The 21,927-nt window shown below is 40.5% G+C and overlaps 1 protein-coding gene across 10 annotated transcripts in view; it reads left to right on the top strand.

The window, feature by feature from the left end:
* tns1b (tensin 1b) overlaps window positions 1-21,927 on the top strand; it is a 176,601-nt gene that overhangs the window by 1,749 nt on the left and 152,925 nt on the right. Inside the window, exon 1 of one of the 10 annotated variants that reach the window (XM_065962507.1) lies at window positions 13,373-13,516. The exons of the other annotated variants lie outside the window; for them this stretch is intronic. Within the exon in view, the coding sequence (XP_065818579.1) occupies window positions 13,502-13,516 (15 nt within the window). The 5' untranslated portion in view covers window positions 13,373-13,501. Of the gene's footprint in view, window positions 1-13,372; window positions 13,517-21,927 lie in introns of those variants that run through there. 10 annotated transcript variants of the gene reach the window in all.

Raw genomic sequence — 21,927 nt, 5'->3', positions numbered from 1 at the left:
TTTCCTGCTTATAAATGCTTATTATCTTTCATCCAACCGTCATTTCTAGTTTTCTTATAAAAGCTATTCTAGAGCATTTCAAGTGCCAAAAGAACTCCTGGGTACCTGAGGTTGGTTGTCTCAATGACACCTTTATAAGTTATGTGGATGAAAAACCGTTTAAAAGCTTTAAAAAACATACACATATTGTTTCCCACCGCAGCTCAGACACATACTGCACATTGTGCAGCAGGGAAGTAGCGCTAAAGAGACACTTTTAGACGTCTCCGATGACTTTTCCTGGACACGCTGAGCTGTCTGGTGGCACAGATAAACAGCTGACAGCAGCGAGCCGTGCAGGGCAGAGAAGAACTGTGGGAAATGAATGCCCTGACTCTGCCAGCAGAGCCGTGGTCGAAGTAATGACGTGGTGCTAAAGTGTTGAAAATAGTCACTCGAGTGGAGAGGCCAAGCGTCAGCCATGCTGAGTTTAAACAAGCAGCTTTGACTTGTGATTTAGAAGGTGGAGCTGGTCATCACTGTTCTCCAAAACTAGAGTACTGATTTATCTTGAAGGCGCTGTTGTGTGTAGAATTCCTCTGTTGAATCTCTTTTACTAAGAAGCTTTTAAACCCTGCCAAATGCTCAGTTCAGCCGTTGCCTTTTTTTTTGCACACCATTTGCTCTTTTTTTCATGCTGATGTTTGTGTCGGAGATGTTCTCAGGTGCACACAAACGACTTCCTGTGGTAATTGTTCCGTGTGTGTGTGTGCGCGTGCGTGTCTGTGTGTGTGTGAGGAGAAGAGAGTTTGGTCTCTCCCGTCAGGAGTGCTCAGGGAGGCCCGAGGTGCAAAACTTTGAAGAGCGATAAGAATCGTCCAGAAAGAACAACCCTCATGTAAAAACAAAGTACACAACCAAGACTTTGAACCAGATGAGGGGTCTTGAATAGACTTAAGGAAGAATGTGCGCTGCATGTTTTGAATCTCAGTGTGGTTATATAACGGCAGAAACCGGGAAGAATCAGAACAGACAGGCCTTCTGTCCCTGACTGTTAAGATGTATTTGCAGGAATCCCATTAAATGAAGATGATGTATGACACTCTGGTGTCAATTCTACTAAGGGCACATTGGAAATACTGTTGAAAGAAAACCCATTGGTATGTAGCTTTCTGCTTTATAGTAGAATTTATGACTGATTATGAAAAATTACGATTGAATTAAAACAATTATTTGTGCTTTATATAAAAACAAATGGTATTTCTTAGTCGTGAAGTGTTCGCCAGCAGCTTTTCCCACTGAGTATAAATCTGACATCAGTTCAAAGACACGCTCAGTTGAATGTTTTGGGTTCCTCCCTTTTGTATGATCGAATCATAAAAGCTTGTGCTAACCAGCCAATATTGAAAAAAATACACTTTTGCACAACCTCTCCCGGCACATTAGCTCAGAAAATCTGATAGTGTTATCAAATGATGAGCAAGTGGCAACATATTGGTCCGGGAAATAAAAACACAACCAGAGTGTCAAAAGCTGCACTTCTTCAAATGGCCACTAGAGGCTGGCTTCCAAAGCCAGTCGATCCCAGTAGAGCCTTATATAAAAATACCCAATTTAAACTGAAACATGTTTAAAGTATAGAGACATCTATTGTTGAAAAATGAAATCCTTTATTGAAAAGTCCTTTGTTGTATTGAAGCTGTACAGCAGTTCAGTTATTTTTAATTCTACAGATCCTGTAGCAGCTTATTTTAAGCAATATTAAGTTACTGTTTGCCAACATTTAATGGGTTCCAAGTAACGAGAAAACCAAACTCTAAACAGGAGGAGCACTGCTGGCTGTATTTCCTTAAGAAACTAATCCTCATTCCAGTTTGATACCTGTCAGGTCCCGCTCTCTAGCTCCCCTGTTTCTGAATTCCCACCAAAGTGTCAGACGGCGGGCGGGGGGCTTTCCTGGGATTTGAAGATTTTCGATAAAGGTATGCGGTGAACTGAAAGTTACCTGCCGCCCCATATTGCATTCCAGTGGATGCTTTAGCTGAGGGGAAACAGTGCGTCCTCTGTGCTGCGTCTCTGGGGAGGCCTATCGTTTCACTCCTACCTGCCGGGCTCTGACCCGCACATGGGCCGCAGAACAAGACCCTCTCTGTGTGTTCCTCTGTGGAGAGCTGCCCAGTGTGTGCATGACCCGGGAGAGGGTGGTGATGTCTCAGCAAGGTTAACCCCTGTCATTTTACCTTTTAATGCACATGCACACAGGAATTTAACCTCCTGTGGACACTTTGCATTTTTTCCCCCCAGAACAGGAAGCATCTAAAAACACACCTTCACTTGGTGTCTGGCAGTCTGGGAAGAATATGCAGCATTGTTTAAACCTTAAGGGCAATGTATGCAGGATCCACTTAGTAAGAGAAAAAATATCAAAGACACAGTTGATTAGTTGAGTCATTGTTTTTTGATTACTTGGCCTGTATAGCTGCTCAATCTGTCTGTCTTGATGTGGTAAACCTCTGATGCTCCCAGCAGGTAAAACCAGCTCTGACCAGCAAACAGGATGTCTTTTCTCGCTCCCAACTTAATATCTTCATGGTCAGCGACCCTAAGCTTTTAGTTGTGTCCATCCAGACAAGCTTACACACTCTCCCTTAGCTTACTGATTTGATGTGAAATAAATGATTATTTTACTTAAATACAGAAACAGAGACAATTGTTAATTTCAGGTTCCTGCTAGGCCACCTGAACGCTGCACAAGAGTTAGTTTTTCTGTAAAATCTTCAAACTTAAGAAGAAACTCTCCGTCTTAAGTCTGCAGCTAGCATGGTAGGGCTGCTCGATTATGGCAAAAATCGTAATCACGATTATTATTATTATTTTTTTTTTTTTTTGGGGGGCTTTTTATGCCTTTTAATGGAGAGATAGGACAGTGGTTAGAGTTGGAAATCAGGGAGAGAGAGAGTAGGGAATGACATGCGGGAAAGGAGCCACGGGTGGGATTCAAACCTGGGCCGACCGTTTGGTGGACCATAACCTGTTCACAATGGGGCGCACGCACTAACCACTGCGCCACCAGCACCCCATAATCATGATTATTTTTATTGATGTTGAGATCTGGATCATTAAACATGAAATCTTACTCATTGATTTTGCAACATCTGGATCACATGAATTTGTTTACATGAAATACATGCAATACATGAAAACAAATATGTGAAAAAAAATCGAAATATATAGAAATAAGAATATACGATAATAAAAACATGTCTTTGAGGCGGTGACGCAATGAAATCTATGGACATAACGAGCGCAACAAGTCATGCAGCATTAGTCTTTTAACCATATTTTTTTTCATGATCGTGGGAAGCCAAAACTGTAATTGAAATCGAAACTCGTTTAATTGCCCAGCTCTACAGCGTGGATCAAGCTTTTCATCTGACTTGGAAGTCAACACCTTTCCTTTTGAATGTTTAAAAGATGTGTGAATCCGATGAGCGGATATTTCTTTTCCAAACAGCCTTTCAACACATTACTGATTCAGTGATGCGTAACGTCGAGCACAAAGAGCGTGCAACAGGAAGATAATGGGACACAAAGGGCGTTCATTCAGCTTCTTAAAGTGTCTTTAATTCTCTTGGCAATGCACAGAGGGTAGAATGACAGTCAGAATGATAGATTAAGGCACAGGGCAACTGTATTTCCCTCCAGAGTCACGGTTTTGTGCCCCTTTTCTTGGAATGTAAAGCGGAGGCCTAACTTCCACCTCTTCCTCAGACCTCGTTGCATCAGAGCAACATAATACACTCCGTTTAGTCCTATACCATGCAGCCTCTGTTGCTTTGTAAAGCCGTGAATGTGGCCTTTATGCTGCAGTTTTGTTGATATTTCTCTACGTGTGGGGGGATTTTCTTGTCTTCTCCCTAATACTTGGCACAGCGATGTGGCATTTGCTCTTGGCAACGTCCAAATCCCACAAAGTCTCACTCTGGGGGCCTTTGTAGCCATTCACAACACTTCCGAGTGATGGACAGGGCGCTCGGCTCTCCCAGGTCGCATCCCTTTTCGCCTCAAAATGTGTCTTTTGTTGATATTTGTGGCTCCTCTCTTTTCCTGGGGTCTTTTTCAGCAAGGTCGGATGCCACAGGGCTCCAAGGGTAATTACTGTGACAGTGGAGCAGAAGTTAGGCCAGGCTACCCAGGTTGCCCAATCATGTTTTCATCATCGGGAGACTGTTTTTCTTGGGGGACGTGATAAATCCCCCCTTTGACATGCTGCATTTACTCTGAATACACACAGGAAGAAAGACCCCGTTTTTCTCTCCTCTCTCTTTCTATTTTGCACCAATGCTTGTAACAAGCTGAGGCAGATCATTGTTGCTAGTTCGCCCTCACTGCTTTTTAAAAGGATAGGTTTGCACACTTAGACATTCCACACAGGAGGAATTTCATAGGTATTTGCACTGGAATGTGGTTTCTCACTGGACTGGGAGGGGAGACCTATTGGGCATTATGAAATGTAACCATAAAGATCCTAATAAACATGTAGTCTAACAACATCGGCAAATAGGTAACTAAAGTTTATTAAAATGTGGTTTAGAAAACAGTCAGAATGCTGCGATATTAACGTTGAGGTTCTAATTACCGTAATGAAAATATGACAAAAAGCAGATCACATTTTAAATAATCCATTGCCCAAACATCAGCACATGAGACAATCAGACTCATGTTTGAGTTCCCTGAGTCAGATTCAGTTTTGGGCAATCTGTTTGTTTTATTTGAATTTGTCATTCATTCAGGATTTATGGAAATAAGTTTGCTAAACTTAACTTGTACAGCCATAAAAAGACGAACTGCCCAAAGATGAAGCTAATCCTTGTCTTTAAACAGCTGTTTTGATGTGATGGTGTGCTTCCTGTGATTGGTTTTCAGATTTAGTTTTGCATTTTTTGTAACAAACACCTGAGTGTAACCACACACAATCCAAGTCCAGAAGCACGATGCCTTTGTAGGTTCTCAGTCATCCACGTCATGGTAAATCGAACTGAAGAAGCCTTTCAGAGGAGAGGTGAAACATCTTCAAGATCTAAGTCCACATGCCTTTAGATCAAGCTTTGATTTAGTTTACTGAAACTTAAAGCTTCTGTGAACAGTTTTTAACCTGTGATGATGACTGACTGAAATAATACTGATGCTTCTTTTTGAGCTACAAAGGCAAAACAGACCATCAGGAAGACGATTCATTATTTCTTTATATTCGTTTTTAATGCCAGAATGGGCAGCACTGGGTAGGTTTCAAGTGAGGAAATTAAAGGCAAAAAAAATTAGTTAGTGATATGTTATCATTAAAAGATAGCAGGATGAGATCTTTCTTAAAAAAAAAATACAAAATAAATAAAGCACTACATTTTCAGGGCAAGATCAGCAAAAAAAAAGACTTAACATTTTGTCCACAGAGCAACACAAACCAAAAGTTCCTCACAGGAGCTTTAAATGAAAATGTAATCTAATAGCTTTGTAGAAACTGTCATTATGTTACCATGATGTATTGGTCCCTAAAATACATTCTTAAAGCTATTGCGAGTTTGTGTATTGATCATAGTCAATGTTTTGTTGGAGGGACATAACTCTTTTCTGCTCATGTATAAGACGACAGCCTTACAGTCGACACTCAGGGGACGCACAGTTTTGTTCTGCAGTGAATGTTTGTCATGCCATTATTATTAGCAGAAGTGGAGCAGAAACTCAATAGCCCTCTGTAAAAAAACAACAACGCCGGCACATGTTTCACGTTCTCGTCCTGATCCCTGTTAATGAGAGCGGGTGTGTCCCCTCCTATGCACCAGGCAAAGGAATCTTTAATTAAATCACACTCTACACATGTGTTGCACGCGCCTGAAATCCTACACAAGCATCACCGACGTGCCAAACATTTATATCTTACACACAGGCGAATCTATTTATGGGGCTGTGTTCACACTTCGGCTGAAAATATACTGATGCTATTTTTTTTTTTTTACCTTACATGTATAGATGGATAAAATGATACACAACATGAGATGATAGGAATCTGCAGACAGATTTAGATTTATCTTTTTATATTATAGTTGATGGGAACAACTGTGATATCTCTGTCCATATCTGTCCGTACGTACTGCTGTGAATTGTTTGGGTAGGCTGTTTTACAAACGGAGCTGGGTTTAAAGGTTTTAGGATAAATGTGATGAAGAACCACAAGATTTAAATCCTCAGTCAGAACATGACAAACTATATTTGAACAGAGGAACATTTCACAATCATACGCACGGTGCACAGTGCACAGTGCTGGGAAACGCTGATTTGACAGTTTGCTGCTGGGCAGAAACACTTACTGGCCCGCTGCTTGTTGAGGGTCTGCTTTAGTCTTCCCTTCGCTGTGTTCTAACGGGTGACACTGTTTCAAACGGTGGAAAAGGTTTGTAATGTTGCCCGTTTTGGCTGGCAAATGTCTTCGGCACCGTTTTCAGAACATGCTGCTCTGTTTTTTTTTTTGTTGGACTCGTTACGTTTTTCATGCTGTAAATAATTCCTGACTGACCAGATACAAAAGAGAAATTCAAATTCTATGCCCTAATGAAGTACAATGAGACTGTTAAAAGCTGTCTACGAGCTCTTACATCTCTGGCTTTAAAACTCTTTTAACGAAGGATCACAGCCCCAGATGACTTGTTTTTAATTCATTTGGATGTGTGATTCCATCATTTAAAAATGTATATCAACTGTAATATTTTGATTATGATTTAAGATTATTTTATCATTGGAGGATTCATATTTTTATTCCATACAGGTGATATAAAAACATGAATAAATCGACCGTTTCTGGGTTATAAGTGCTGATAATATTTATACTTGTGCTTTTTTCAACACATTATCTTAATTGGGATCCCTTGAGGTAGTTTCTCACATAAAATTTTGACCATTAGGGGTGCCGGTAACCGAGTGGTTTGTGCATGTGCCCCATGTCAGGAGGCTATAGTCCTCCAAACGGGCGACAAAGGTTTTGACCTGGACCTGTGGCTACTTCCCGCATGTCATTCCCCACTGTCCTCCCTGATTTCCGACTCCATCCACTGTCTTGTCTCTAAATAAAGGGATAAAAAGCCTCAAAATAATTCTGAAAAATAATTGGACCTATCCAGTGCATCACGGCTAGATTTAATTTCTTGTTAATTATCTGCTGATGTAACTCAACAAATATATAAACAGTGCGCTCATATTGGCTGTTCATTTTTAACTCATGTTTTTGTGATGTAGTGTCTTCTAAATGTTTCAATTGTGCATGAAACATATGATAGAAAACTGTGACTCATCCTCATTATGAACACTCACCAGAGATAATTAGGATTAAATAACCACAGCAGCCGGTATGAAGAATAAAAAAAGCTTTTCATCCTGACACAGACGTAGCTGTTAGCTTCTGCAGGACTTTCCCAGACGACAAGAATAGCATATTGGATTACCTAAATTGGGGGGTTTTACCCTTTTAAGCCCACTTCATTTTACATTACATTAGTCACAGAAGTCCTGAGAACTTAATCTGCGACTTCTTTTGCCTTCTGCGTGCCTGTCTGCTTGGCAGCCTTTCATGGCACGACTCTGAAAATAGCCCGAATACCTCCACATCATTGTATCGTGTTAGCAGGCTGTGTGCGGTGTGTGCGCTCAGGTTGAAGGATAATATTTCCCTGTGTGTGCCCGTCATATACATCCTGACAAAACAGGAGAGCAAGAGTGAGTCACAGAAAATATATGTCACTGTTGTAAAGTCCAAAGCAGTAAAAGGGGGTGATAGTCTTATATTGCACTCAACTTATAGGTCATAAAATGTGTCACTTCAGTTGTTTCTACACATTAAACAATACATCTCTTTATTTGGATTGATTAGATTTTACATGTGTAAAGGAATATTTATTTCCAGGATCAAAGCATTGAGCACATAAACTGTGTCAATGCTAAAGGTTATCTGTCCTCCTGTTGTTATCAGAGATAACAGTCACTGATATAACAGTGTATAGTTGTAGGTTAAACTGCACCAAATAAAACAGAACAAGCTGTTTCAATGGACACATTATCAGGAAGCTGCTCCCTCCTCGGCTACAGTGTAACTTATCACCTCAAAGCAGAACATTCCTGTCATTATGTGCCATTGTCTTGTGTCTTATATTTCAGCTGAGCTCTGTTTAGGTCAATCCTTTAAACACCTGCCGTCTGCATTCAAATGTTGGACTTGGTATTCACTGGAGACCGTATTAACACTATATCACACGTGCAGATATGAATCTACCTCGCAGTAGAAAAGCTTGGATTTGTTGATAACAGGCAATAAGTTAGTTTGGTAATGTTTTAGTAAAAATCAATTTCATGTCGCACATTAATGCTTAAAAGTCACTCTGTCATATATTAAGTTGAAGCCATCTTTATTGTCAATTTTTCCATATGTACCGGACATTTGGGACTCATTATTATAGACAGGGCGGCAGCTAGGTGCGGATTGTACACCGGGAGCACCGGGGCATTTCCCGGTGACCTGAGGGTCTACATGTACAGTATTTGGCCTGCTGTGAGCAGTCAATGTGATCATTTGTGAATAGACCTCTTTCAATGCATGCATCATCATATGCTAATGGGACTCAGGTGGTTGGTAAATTGTGCTCAGCAAGATACCAGGGTGTACGCAAGTGCGACGCACTTGGCAACCGTCTACCTGCTGCTCCTCAACTTGACATTTGCAACATTTGTTACCAGATGAAATGGACAGCCACAGGAAAAGGAAAGGTGGAGCAGAGAGGGAGATAATAAGAAAGAGAAAGGCCCTTGCCAAAGATGTAGTGAAATGCTTGAAAATAAGTGACATGTTATCCAGTAAGGGATCAGGTTAGTAACAGTGTGACAGGGTGGCCATGGGATAGAGTCAATCTCCCGGCCTGAATTATTATCCCAGTCCGCCCCTGACAGCAGGTAATGCCATGAGTCAGTGAATTATTGTAGACCAGATTTTTCTGTCCCAGTTTAGAAAAGTTACGTTTTCATACAAAAAGAAAAAATATTCTTGGCCCTTGATGGAGAATTTTATAATTAAACTTGCGATAACTTTTTCCTACCCTGGGCATCAACATGGAAATATTTAAGAGTGACTTGAAGACAGAAATGAAGGTGGAAAATGTGTGATCCTTTGTGTAGGCTTTACAAAGAGCAGAGTAGTTTTATACCAACAACGGCTGTTTGGCAAAGCATGCAAATGAGACCAGCCATACTCAAAGCCCCACGGATTGTTGTTTAATTCATGTCTGTTCATGTCTCTAACTCTGCAAAAATCACACCCATCAAGATGACAGAAACTTGTTTGCTCCATATTATCTCAGAGTCTGGGCAAAAACATCTGAATGTCCGCAGCTCTTTTATCTGCAGAGGGAAACCACGTGACTGTGTTTGCTCGCTGTCTGGGTGGATCTCTGCTTTTTTTTTAAAACACTGAGGACATGGCAGACATGAAAGAAAAAGGAAGACAACCAATAAACAATGAGTGCATTCCGTCTTTCAAACAGCAGCTTGCAGCCAAAACAAAAGCAGATTTCTCTATTTTATCTGAGGACGGTTTTCTCATGAGTACCTATGGTTCAGTATGGTTTTAACCAGCAGGTGGGGACATTACCATTATCTCGCTCTAACTGTCTACAACGTGTACCTGCATAAGAACTAATTTAGCAATTCATTCTGTAAAAAAGTGTTATGTTATTTAAGAATTCAAGAGTGTACTTGAGTGGCTGTATTTTTTCAATATGTTTTTGAAAGATTTTAAAAATTGCACAAGCTGAAAAAAAGCCTATGTACACTCTTTAAAGGTAAATAACACAGTATTTTAACTTTGAAATACTTTAAAATAAACCTTATTTAAACGTATTAAGTATCTTTGCCCCAAGATGCTCAAACAAATACTGACAGCGCTGACTCTTCAATGGTCAGTGTTAATTTGCTGCTCTTTTGTGAGCCTGACAAATTTGTCATGTAGCTTTTAAAAAGGAAATGTTGTCAAGTTATAAAATGAGCTAAAAAGAGAAGCTTCTTTTCTTCTAAAGCGCTGAATGATCTCAGTGTAAACAGCAGTAAAAGAACTCCATGGCGAGGTGACGGCGGCGTGATGTCCCACCGCTATCCTGCAACAAGGTCCGTTTCTGAGAACTTAATTCAATTAAAGCAGACAAAAGGCCACTGGCACCAATAAAGTTTGGGTGAAATGTGAACACCGTGTCGTGGACACACACACACACACACACAGTCTTGTGGCCACTCAGCCGTGATTCACATTTGCATAATGCCCGGCTAGTGGGCAGGCTTGGGGTTACCATGGGTTACAGTTGGTCCTGTGAAGATATTCAGCTCCGTGGTTTGAGGGTGTGTCTGTTCTGGAGCTGACAGGAGGGGTGTCCTCACCACACACACAAACACACAGACACAAGCACACACACAACAGTCTGTTTTACTGTACTTGTAAAGACCCTGTTAGCCTATAAACCCAGCATGACCCTCTTCTGTACAAAGATTTCTAGGATCTAAACTTGACTTGTTGTTCAAACCTCAACATGACTCACCGGGTCGATTACAAAAAAGAGAATAAAGTTGATGAGCTCGGCTTGCAACCACTTGTGCATCTCTGACATATTCTTTACTTATGTTTAACCAAACTCGTCTGTCTTTATTCGTCAATGTCTAAAAATTGTTGCCATATAAACCTTAAACCATAAAGGGATTATAACTTTGTCTCTCATCCTCAATAACTTGCCAGAATGATCCCACATACCACATCATGTCTTGCACATGTGGAATGTATGCACTTCAGCTTCAGGCTTTCCCAAAAGGATGCTCTAATGTGCTAGAAATGCTGCTTATGTTTCCTGGAAATCCTCTGAGAGATGATTGATCTACCCCTATTTGGAACTAAATAAATGTCTAAGGGATGTTAGTGAGCAGAAATTATTTGAGAGTCAATCTTAGGCACCAGTGTCTTGTTTACTTCCTGGTTGATGGCTTTAATATGTGAAGCCAGAGCACTTTCATGGGCACCTAAAAAGGGTTGGAAATGAACTTTTTTGCCGACCTGCAACTGTGACTGGACTAGTGGATTCACAAATCTGCTCTATAAGCCGAGGAGAGTATTAGAGACATTAAGCCTAGTTTTATTTACCCAACACCATGACAGGTAGGTTGAGCAAATTCACCCTTTTCTGCAAAAAAAAACTCTGATTTGACTTGGTGATGGGTGATAATTTCCAAACCTGCACCTAAATATAGATTAAATGCAATTTCCATTATCAAAAGATACACGTATGCTACGGTTTTGTCTTTCTTAAATTTATGTGGCATTTCTTGTTAGATTTTCTTTTTTCAAAGCGACCATCAGGGGACAGTGTGTGCAGTGATTTGTTGTTACAGTATGCTAACTGCACAAAAGCATGCTTTAATGTAGTGCTCATGTGTTTTAATCAGAAATGACAAGTGTGAGCTCATACAACATGCGCTTCCAATTTAGACTCGTGTGTTTGCCTCATCCCCACCGCACATGGCAGGGACGACTACTCTCTCACACACACACACACACACACACACACACACACACACACACACACACACACACACACACACACACACAGGCATTTCATTTCAGACACTCCTTTGGCAGCAGCGTTCACGGAGGCCTCACTCATGGCTTAGCACTTTGAGGAACGATAACAATCGGCCAGAAAGTAAACCCCCCCCCCCCCCGTGTTAAAACCTGAGCACACAGAGCACACTTTGATCCAGCTGAGGGGGCATTAGAGGACTTTAGAAAGAATGAGCCCTATATGGTTTGAGCGCAGGGCTTCGCAGTGTTTACAATATAGACACAGTTAGTATCCATCTACATTCACATGATGGGAACACATACTCAGCCTACCTGTTAGGAGTTTTCTGTTTGTGGTTATTTCATCACACAGTTGTTCAGTTCATACTAAACACTATTTCTAATTATGAAATGGAAATTAAAGATGATATAAAAGTCTATTTGTTTAGCGTCCACATCTGTAAGGTTCTTGCGTTGCTTTTTACGCTAGAAAATGCAAGAGTAATAGTCTGAATGGCCGTACAAACTGATCCTGGAAATTGTGTTCTTTGATTTTTAAAAAAAAACATTTTAAGATTTGTTTTTGGGCTTTTGTGCCTTTTATGGAGAGAGACAGGACAGTGGATAGAGTCGGAAACCAGGGAGAGAGAGTGGGGAACAACATGCGGGAAAGAGGCCACAGACGGGACGCGTGTCCTAACCATTGCGCCACCAACGCGCCCAGGATATTGTAGAACTTTAATGTTGCCCAGAACTGTTACTACAGATTCAACAGTTTTCTGACTCGGGATTTATTTACAGAGTTACAATGTAGTTGCTGATGAACATGTGTGGTAGGATTGAATGATGCCTATCTGATCTGCTTCAATGTCTGGTCTGCTTATAAACCCTTCTCCCAGTAGGCTGCCTCTGTGTTTTATCTTGCACAAAGTAAATATCTTTATTTTTTTCCAAACCTTGTGAAAGTGGTGTGGAGGGGTTAATGGAATTTAAATGTCAGGTGCTTATCCATGTTTCCGAAGTCCCCACCTCGGACATGGGCCAGTGGCAATAAATTTGTCAGGTCTGAGCTGCTTTCCATTAGGGGTCTGTTAGAAAAACACGAGAGGCCATTCTGTTGGGAGTTACTTTGTTAGCAGACCTGATGCAAAGAACGACCTCTTCACCTCAGCTGCCAGCGCCTCCACTCCACCGATTCAGTGACTTTGAAACCGTTCTCTGTTTCTTTTAGTGGATAAAAACACAGTTCTGAGCATGGTACTGAGCCAGAGTTCACTGTATTTTATTTTTATTAACTTAAATGCAAGGTGTAAAAAAAACCCATAATGCATCAATCTTTTTAAGAGTAAATGTTGTTTTTTCTTGCATCTCAGAAGCGTTTGTTTTCAGTCGTTAACTTGCAGTCCTGATACACACTTCCCCACTTTACCCACGACTATCGGATCCTGTAAAGCACCTGGAGAAGTGTCTTTTCTGCTAATACAGAAGTCTGAATTTGAGGATTTGAAAAGCAAGTCCACTCTCTTTTGACTTTAACAATGACTTTAGTTCTTCAACAAGAGAGACAAAATGTCAGAGAGCAAACATCAGCCCCTGGTATTCTTACTTTCCATGTAACATCCCCTGACTTTAGCTTTCCATAGTGTGTGTGTGTGTGTGTGTGTGCGTGCGTGCGTGTGTGTGTGTTTCCTCTCCTCTTGCTAACAATGCAGCTCAGGAAGTATGTCAGGATAAGGGCCAGACCGCTGGACTCATTTTGGTCAGTGCATCCAACTCTGAGGGACAATAACACAGTGGTGTTAATCCCAGAAAAGCTCGCTCAGTGTCGGAGAAAGCTGAGGATCTGTGAAAGGGAATTACTGCCCAGGTGTCTTCAAAGAAAAGTCTGCGATGTCCCTCTGGCTGGTGAGTGCTGTTGCAACATGTCATTTTTTGACTGTGGGTGGTCAGAGATTCACTCCCATCTCAAGGTCAGGCAAAACCCGAGCACTGAAAAAAGGTTAAAAGCTTCCTCTGATTTAAGTTCTTCAGGTGAAACGTCACTCTAAATCTGTTCTTACTTCTAAACACTGACTTTGAACAGTCAGTGCTGATCCAAACAGATTAGAGAACCCACCATTGTGTAGTTCTAAAAATGAGCGAGGAGATGAACCAGGTTTGATGGCACATTCATTGACATCTTCCAGAGATTTTAAACTCATTTGTTTGAGATATATGCCTGGCTTTTCTCTCTTGAGGTTTTCTTGTATGAAGCTTTCTAGTCAGGTTTCTCAACTCTTTAAAAACTTTAGTCGTGTAGACGAGGTGTTGCCCCCCCCCTGTGAAAAAGAAATACTTTCCAAACATGACTCATTCAGTAGGTCTGGGGCAGTTGTGAATTTAATTCATATACAGTGGACAATTAAAGTGAAATGCATTCTGATAATTGAAAAATAGATATAACCATAGCAGGATCTGTATGTTGTTGTATACCAAAAGTAATGTATGAAACCTGGAGTATGTGCTGATATGGACAAAAAACTTGCATTTCACAGTTTCTCGGTTTTAGATGAGTCAAATGTCATTCTGTTTAGGCCTACTTTCATTAATTCTGTTTTTAGTGCCTTAAATTATAAAATTTGTATTTTTTATGATATAAGCATGAGGAGTATTTATACATTAATGACTTATGTTTTATGATACTGAGTTGATTATTTTAGGTTTTAAATGAATCATTTTTAATGCAAATATGCAGATGCAGGCAAATGTTTATTCCTTTGTGTGTAGACGGCATGAAAAGTAGTTCTTCTAAGCTGGATTTTACAGGTGCTGTTAAAGATAAAAAGCAGATTCCAACACCTCTGACTGCAGTAAAAAAAACTTTTCTTGATTTGTTGATGTGCTCTAAAAATGCTGTCAGTTTCTCTAAAATCAGACTGAAAGATTTGCTCACAGCATCACAATATATCTTAATAAATGATTATACATGAAGTTCTAATTTAATGATTACATTTATCATATCACTAGATGTGCAGTATGAACAAAGCACTAATTGACGAGTTGCCTTGAAGTTCAGCGTCTCAGTTTTGTCCTCAGACCGTCTTTGCGTTGTCCCTGACCCCTCATGTCTCTCTTCTATCCTGTGATGCTCAAGTGTCACTGTGAGGTGTCCAGACGGTTAATTACTTAATGACCGAGCAGAGCGCAGTAACTTTCACTTTGACTGTTTTATAAGGGGGGGCTGACCTCTCTCGCTGGGGGTGTGTGCCCCCGTCTGTCATTGGCTCTTATGCAATGGTCAGCCTCAGCTGGTCGTCTGTATGAAGAGAGGAACAGAAGGCTTAGACTTAACCTTTATTTGACCTGTCTGTTTTATTAATTTCCTTTTCACTTGTCATGGGGGGGGGCATGAAGAAAACTCTTGTGTTCATATGCTTTGAAATAATAGATACAAAGCCTTAATCGACTAGTATTCTTTATGGGGGTTCCTGCTGTCTTTTTACTAAGTGAAGAAAGTCAGGGCCAGCGCTCCACCTTTTCATCACCTTGGCCTCCATCCTGTTCTTTTCTGCCCCGTCTGCTCTTTTATGAGGCAGCTGATGATTGCTCGGAGGCCTTTGGTGTTTGAGACCAGTCGATAATTGCTGCTCCAAATGTGAAATGGTCACTGTGTGTACTCAGTGTTTGGCGGGCGCCTCTGTAGATGATAATTAAAGGTGAAATAGCTCGTCCCTGCCCTTTTAGGAATTCATCATTTACCCCAACACAAAGGATAAAGCTGTCAAGGAATCTCACGTTAACTTAACTTCCACCTCTGATTTATTGCTTTCACATATTCATTACCAGGATCATTTGAAACTCCACAGGCTCCAGGATCAAATGAATAGTTGTTTGTGAATTATTTAGTGTTAAAAGGCTAATTAAGACATATTGTCAGTGTAAATAAGACATATTTTCATTTACAAGTTTTTTGAGTTCTGCTTTCTTATTTTGATCAATTGTTCAATAATTCCCTTTTTTTCCCACATAGCTTATGGAGCAAACCAAGATTTATTTAGTACCCGACTGATTGATCGGCCAGCTGATAATATCGGCCGATAATAGAGTATCAAGTGACTATCGGTATCGGCTAATTTTATCACAGGTATGAGCCGATATCACTAGATTTATTCAGCAGTCAAAAAGCATTTCATTTGAGTTTCATTGTATTACATTAGCAGTTCTCTGACAGCAGCAGAGGGCGCTCTATGGATTACAACAATCATCATCACTCTCCAGAGGGTCAAGCTGTGATTCACGTACATGCACAGTTACTTTCCAGTTGAGTGACCATCCTGTCTTTGTTATATTTCTTTTCCACAAATTTTTGAAAACTGCATTTGAGGGATACACACACCATATCAGTCTGCCCCAGTTTTAATTATTGAATTAATTCCACACTGTTGGATCTGATTCATCCACAAATAAAGAAAATAAAATGATTTTGGAGTTTTCCAAATTTTAACCTTTACATGGCTCCAAATACTGACAATGCCCTAAGAGGACACGCATCCATACATTTTACATGACTCCGTTTTCCCAGGATAATAAGTGAACTTAAATTCACTCTTTATCCTGTGAAAACAACAGGAATGAGTTGAGATCTTGAGAAAACAACTTGGAATGAAATGTAAATGAAATGCAGCCTATGGATGTGTGAGGCTTCCTTTAAATATATTTCTTATCATTTCTCACCAGACAGAATTGTGATAGGTTGGGTTTACAGTATCACATGCATGCAGTCACTGAGATTTGATTCATCGCCCATGGAGCTTTGTCGTTCTTTGTGCCTCCTTTATGTCTTTGGAGGCTTTGGTTTAACAGCTTGGATTAGACCTTTTTCTAAAAACAGGATACTTATTGTGAGCTCCATTTAGTCACAATCCAAACTTCCCATGATTGCCCATTTTCCAAAAATGTCTCCACCATCTGCAGACTTTAGATAGAGCAACATTTATTTCCTCTGCTCTGAGATGAAATGAGCTTTCACTCTCATCTTGTGGCTGTCTGCCAGGTTGTTTACGAGCTAAAAAAAAAAAAAAAATGGACACCTTGGATCAATAGAAGGAGTGGCATCAGATAATTGCTGCATCAATCAAAGCCACTTTGTTGGAGAGTAACATGAAGTGTGTTACTTTAACAAATGGGTCTCCAATGCAAATGTTATTATTAGCTATGAGTTAACTTTAGCTTAAATTGGTTTTGCTTTTGCAGCTGTGACCGCTAACAGCCTGGATACACTTACTGGATATCAGTTTATTATGATTATTATTATGGGATGGAAAAAAATGTGATGTTCTTGGGAAAAAAAAGACAACATATTTCTTAGTGCAGAAAAGAGTGGGCTAGATAAAACGCATCTGTGTCTTTATTGGTATTTTTAGAAAAACGGTGCATTTCCATTGATGGGTAATATCAAATTAAATTGACGAACAGATCGCACCAGCTGTGACCAAAACATCTCAGTCAGCCCCCCAATAAAACCCATGACCGCCGCTTCCCCTTTTTATTCTCCGAGGAACAATGACCCTCACTCCCTCACCTCTTGTCTGGTTTCCTAGAACGAACAACAGACCTGACGTTGCCAGATTCTGACTTGAAACCGGCCCATTGTTTGTGCTGCAGAGAGAGGCAGGAAGTGCGCATGATATTGTCCCCGCTTCTTCTCCAGAACGGGTCTGTGCCTTTGCCAGTATTGTGTAATCACCTTTGACAGAGATGAAGCAGAGTGGTGAAGCGATGAGATAGCAGGTGTATCTATATCTTCACCTTTGACAAAGTATTTGTGAGCTACACATAGATGGTCTGTTTATTGTTGTTAACAACCATCAGAGGGTAGCTGATATCTTCATGTGACTGTGTTAAAGTGGTGTTTAAGCGTGGACATTACAGCCAGGCCTCCATCCCATAAATAAAATGTACACATGCTGAAAGAGAAAGCGTTTTTCTTTTTGGTTGTGATACATTCAGAATTATGCGATGTGGTTATTGTGAATGCTCATTTCGCAATAACAAAGGAATTGGGATTAATTGAGATCCACAAACAAACTAATAAAAGGGCTGCATGTACTGATGAAGTTTGTCCAATAGAGAATACGTCACTCTCTCAAGGGCAGCTAGTGGAGCCATAGATGTAGCCCATTCTTCATTAAGAGGTAGATGTTTTCTTCTCCAATGTCTCAGTTATATACCTATAGCTGCTGTGAATGCCAAAATAATCCACCGACTGTGGTCTATGGTTCAGCCCAGAACAAGTTTGGCTGAGATTTGGAAGTTATTTTGTAGTACACCAATAACCTGTTAAACATTGTTCCACCAGTCTGTTAGTGCTGAGCATGTCCACAGTGTTTGAAAGATGGAGGCACCAGCTTCACCTGTTTGCATTTTGGATGTGGATCTGTAAAAGTCTGACTATAAAAACAACAGGAAGCAGGTGAGAAAACACCCAAACATAGACCTGTCTTGCAGAGTTTTTAACAAAAAGTCAGAGGCTTCCTTTTCACATTTCCCCTGTAAGGAAACAAAGAAGGGAGCTTCCTGATTGGCTACATGATCTGGAACCAGACCATTATTTTTTGTTATTCGGGGAGAGTCAGATAATGTGACATCTGCCAGAACACAAAGCTAAATGTTCTATCTTTGAATGAAAAACTGGTTCATGACAACATGATAAATACATTATAAAGACATAGAACGACTTGTTTAGTAGATTTTAGCATTATGAACCTCTTTCTAAAGCCCCCATTAAATCAAACCATTATCTCAAGTTTCTCATTGCACATGACCCAGAATAGATAAATAGATAGATAGATAGATAGATAGATAGATAGATAGATACTTTATTGATTCCGAGGGAAATTCAAAGCATCCATTAGCAGGTTACAAAGACGTACATGACATGAAATATTTGTTACAAATTAACCACAAAACCGACGCCCCCCTCCCATACATATATATTAACCCGAAAAAACAAAAAGATTTAAAGAATACCCCTCGATGAATCAAACTTAAACTGTGCAATTAAAAATAGACGTATACAAGAAATGTACATAACCTGTGCAGGGATAAACATTTGTGAAATTTAAACAAGAACCTATAAACAGTTGAGGAAAAAGAAAATCTGTAATTAGACCTGAATATAAAAAATAAAAAGTGTTGACCTTCTGAAGTTGTTTATATATGTACAGCAATGTTTAAAAAAGAAGATAGTGCAAACAGAAATTAAATAACAGTCAATGCAAACATTAAAGGTGCCATTTAAATGAGGGGTGATGTTCCTCAAAAGTGAGGTTAGCATTAAAGTGTCCAGCTAGAGGCTGACTCTTGGGACAGCTGTGCAGATGGGAAATGGAAAGAGGAAGATTAAGTCCAAGAGTCACTGTGTGCTTTCCCCCTGCCATAACCGTGAGGTGTTGTACAGACGTATGGCCACGTTTCATCATTTTCTAGTAAACAGAAACTTCGGCGTATAACAATTTCGGTTCTCTGAAATGGTTTGTTCGAATTGTCATAAATATGTGATGTGACATAACATTGTTCGGTAATGCGATAACGATATAAATTGCAATAAACAAAATTAAAAGTGTGCATGTTTGCTATAAAGCACACTTTCTGTGTCCATATGCTGTACACAATACCTGTGTTTAAAACGTATCCCCCCTCTGGATCCAACATAAGCCCAGAAAATGTTTTCTTTCCTTCACTAAATTGTGCACCAATGAATCAGAGGGAAGATGATAGTTAGCTTTAGATTCATGCGACTGAATCAAAATGATTTGAAAGAATGGCTTATTACTCGGGCCTCCACACAAAGTGTACATGCTGAGTGAGAAAGCTTTGCTTGACGACATCAAAAGCATTATCATTCATTCATTGCGATTAAATCAGACCTTCACGATGTATTTATTGCAAAGGCTCATATTGCGCTAATGATAAAAACCTGATTAATTAAGGCTTAATATGCATCTCATTGCCTGGCCTAACACTGTCATCCTCAGTGTAATTATTCAGAATGCATAAAGGCCTCAGAGGCTTTTATTCATGATTGGTGTGCGACTGTCAATCTTCTTTAGGGTCCTCTGACAGCAAAAAATATACAGTCTTGTCACACTGCTGAATACACACAGCCACCTTAAGTCCCCATCTTTCTCTATGGCCTTTCTTATAGAGTGGCATTCGTGGGTTATCTTATCATCAGCTGGAGAGTGCCTGCATTGTAATATGTATTTATGGCTTTATTTTAATTGCAGGGTTTGCACTCCACCTACAACGTAGTATATTCATTATTCCGATCACTGCTCCACGACTCCTTCCAAGCCATCCCCCCCCACTTTCTTCATTCAATTTCAGATCCCCCCCCCCTCCTTTTCCCATCACTATAAGTGCCTCCTTCTTTACCAGACGGCTCTGCCCAACCGGCCCCACCTCCGCCCACGCCTGCCTTCCCCTCTCTGCAAGTCTTTTACCTCCTCCTGCTTTGAATGGAGGAACCTGCAGCATCCAGAGAACCAGGGGACCAGAAGTAGAATGGAGGGATGCTTGTGAAGGATGCATTTAGAGATTATCTCAACCTCACTTTAAGGAAACTTCTATTCACTTAAACTGACGGAAAATAAACATTGTCTCGGATCATATCGACAACCATTCCAGGATTTTCTGCAGGACTAACTATTAGGACATTATACAGCCGGACACTGGTTTTGAAGCAGAGGCAAGAGAGGGAGGGGAGGTGAGGAGCCTGCAGCTGGTTTACAGTAGAGGACGTGAGGAGGTTTTCGGGAGAAGATGGGCGGACTGGGCTGGTGTCTTGCCACAGTCTTCAGTTGGGCTAAATTTTTCTTCTTCTGCATCTTCCCGTTTGGGAAACAAAGGAAAAACAAGGTACAGGTCAAATTTGATAAATATTCAACAAAAGAGGGGTTATATTAAGTGTTTTGAACTGGGCTTCAGTGGATGTGGAAGATTTTCCTGTCTATAATTGACTTCAAGAAATGCTCCATTTAGCTTGAAACAGAGCTGCATTGATTCTACTTTGAGACAAAAAAATGTACTACCAAGCTAGCAAGGTGGTTTTAGAGAAGGAAAGGTTGTTGGGTCGGTCACTTGTTGTTTAGTTAGTCAGTCAACCACTGCAGTCCAGCAAATCTTATCAACCACTTAATGAAGACAATTTGCCCATTTGCCAATTTGGGTTAGCATTATTAGCTAGCATGCCACTGGCAGGGTATTAACTTCCACCCGATCAATTCAAACTTTCACCGATTCACAGGAGGAGCTAGTGACTGAATCCATGTTCTTAAAGCAAGCGGCTGTTTAGCTATCGTGTTGCATTCAGTAGAAACACGGTCGCAGCTGTCCTTTGTCGCTGTGTGTCCAATTACGTGCATGTCTCCATGGATTCCACTCTTATCTCGTTCGATGATGGAGAGATTAAATCATGAGATGTTGGCAATGTTCTTATCCTTGAACTTAACATAGTCTTAACTGTATTTGCAAACATAATTATATACATTTGGGCAAAGTTTCAATAATCATTGTGTCATTCAGTTTGATCAACAACTGTATTCATCTGATGGATTTCAACCTTTTATAAAATGTCAGGAAAATGATCTTTTTCTCTGTCCCCAAATGTCCCAATGTTTCCATCTGCTGCTGTCCAGTGACAATGGAAAAGAAATGAATATGTGCATGATGCCCAGCCAGTGATAGGCCGGCTGTGAGCACAGAGGATGAGACAGGCTGGAGAGATAAGCACATTAGGATGCACACACACTGACACAAACCAGGATATTGCCAGTTTGACTCGGCTGATTTTCCTGGTAGTAGGTCTGTGATGTCAAACAGAGCCATTAATCCTGAAAATGCAATGTTGCCCATTCACCCTCAACACACCCTGATATGCACACAGGTTTCTTCTGCACACATTCTAAACGCACCTGTAAGTTAAGCAGGAAGTGTTTGAGTCAATGTCTGGCTGTCTGGCGCACAGACACATTGAGGGTCTTTAGCATGCGTCTAACTCTCTTGGGGTTGTGATTCTCCCCCTGCTGGCACTTTGATGCTCTGTGCGCCATGACACGGCATTTAACAGGACTTCACCTGCATTTGCCCCCAGGCCAGTCTGTGTAAGTGGTGTGCTGCGTAATTATTAGCCGTAGAAGTTGAGCAGGTCAGTGCTGTTGTGACTTTAATAATAGGCTTTTAAGTTGAATCGCCAGTCAACAATTTAAGAACCAACACAGTCACATTGTTGTTTACGTGTAATTAACCACTCACAGTATGTGTGTGCTGTACCTTTT

The sequence above is a fragment of the Labrus bergylta genome, chromosome 13 (genome assembly GCF_963930695.1).
Source record: "Labrus bergylta chromosome 13, fLabBer1.1, whole genome shotgun sequence".
NCBI classification, from domain to species: domain Eukaryota; kingdom Metazoa; phylum Chordata; class Actinopteri; order Labriformes; family Labridae; genus Labrus; species Labrus bergylta.
The sequence above is the reverse complement of the archived record's forward strand: the minus strand, read 5'-3'. Positions and strand labels throughout refer to the sequence as shown.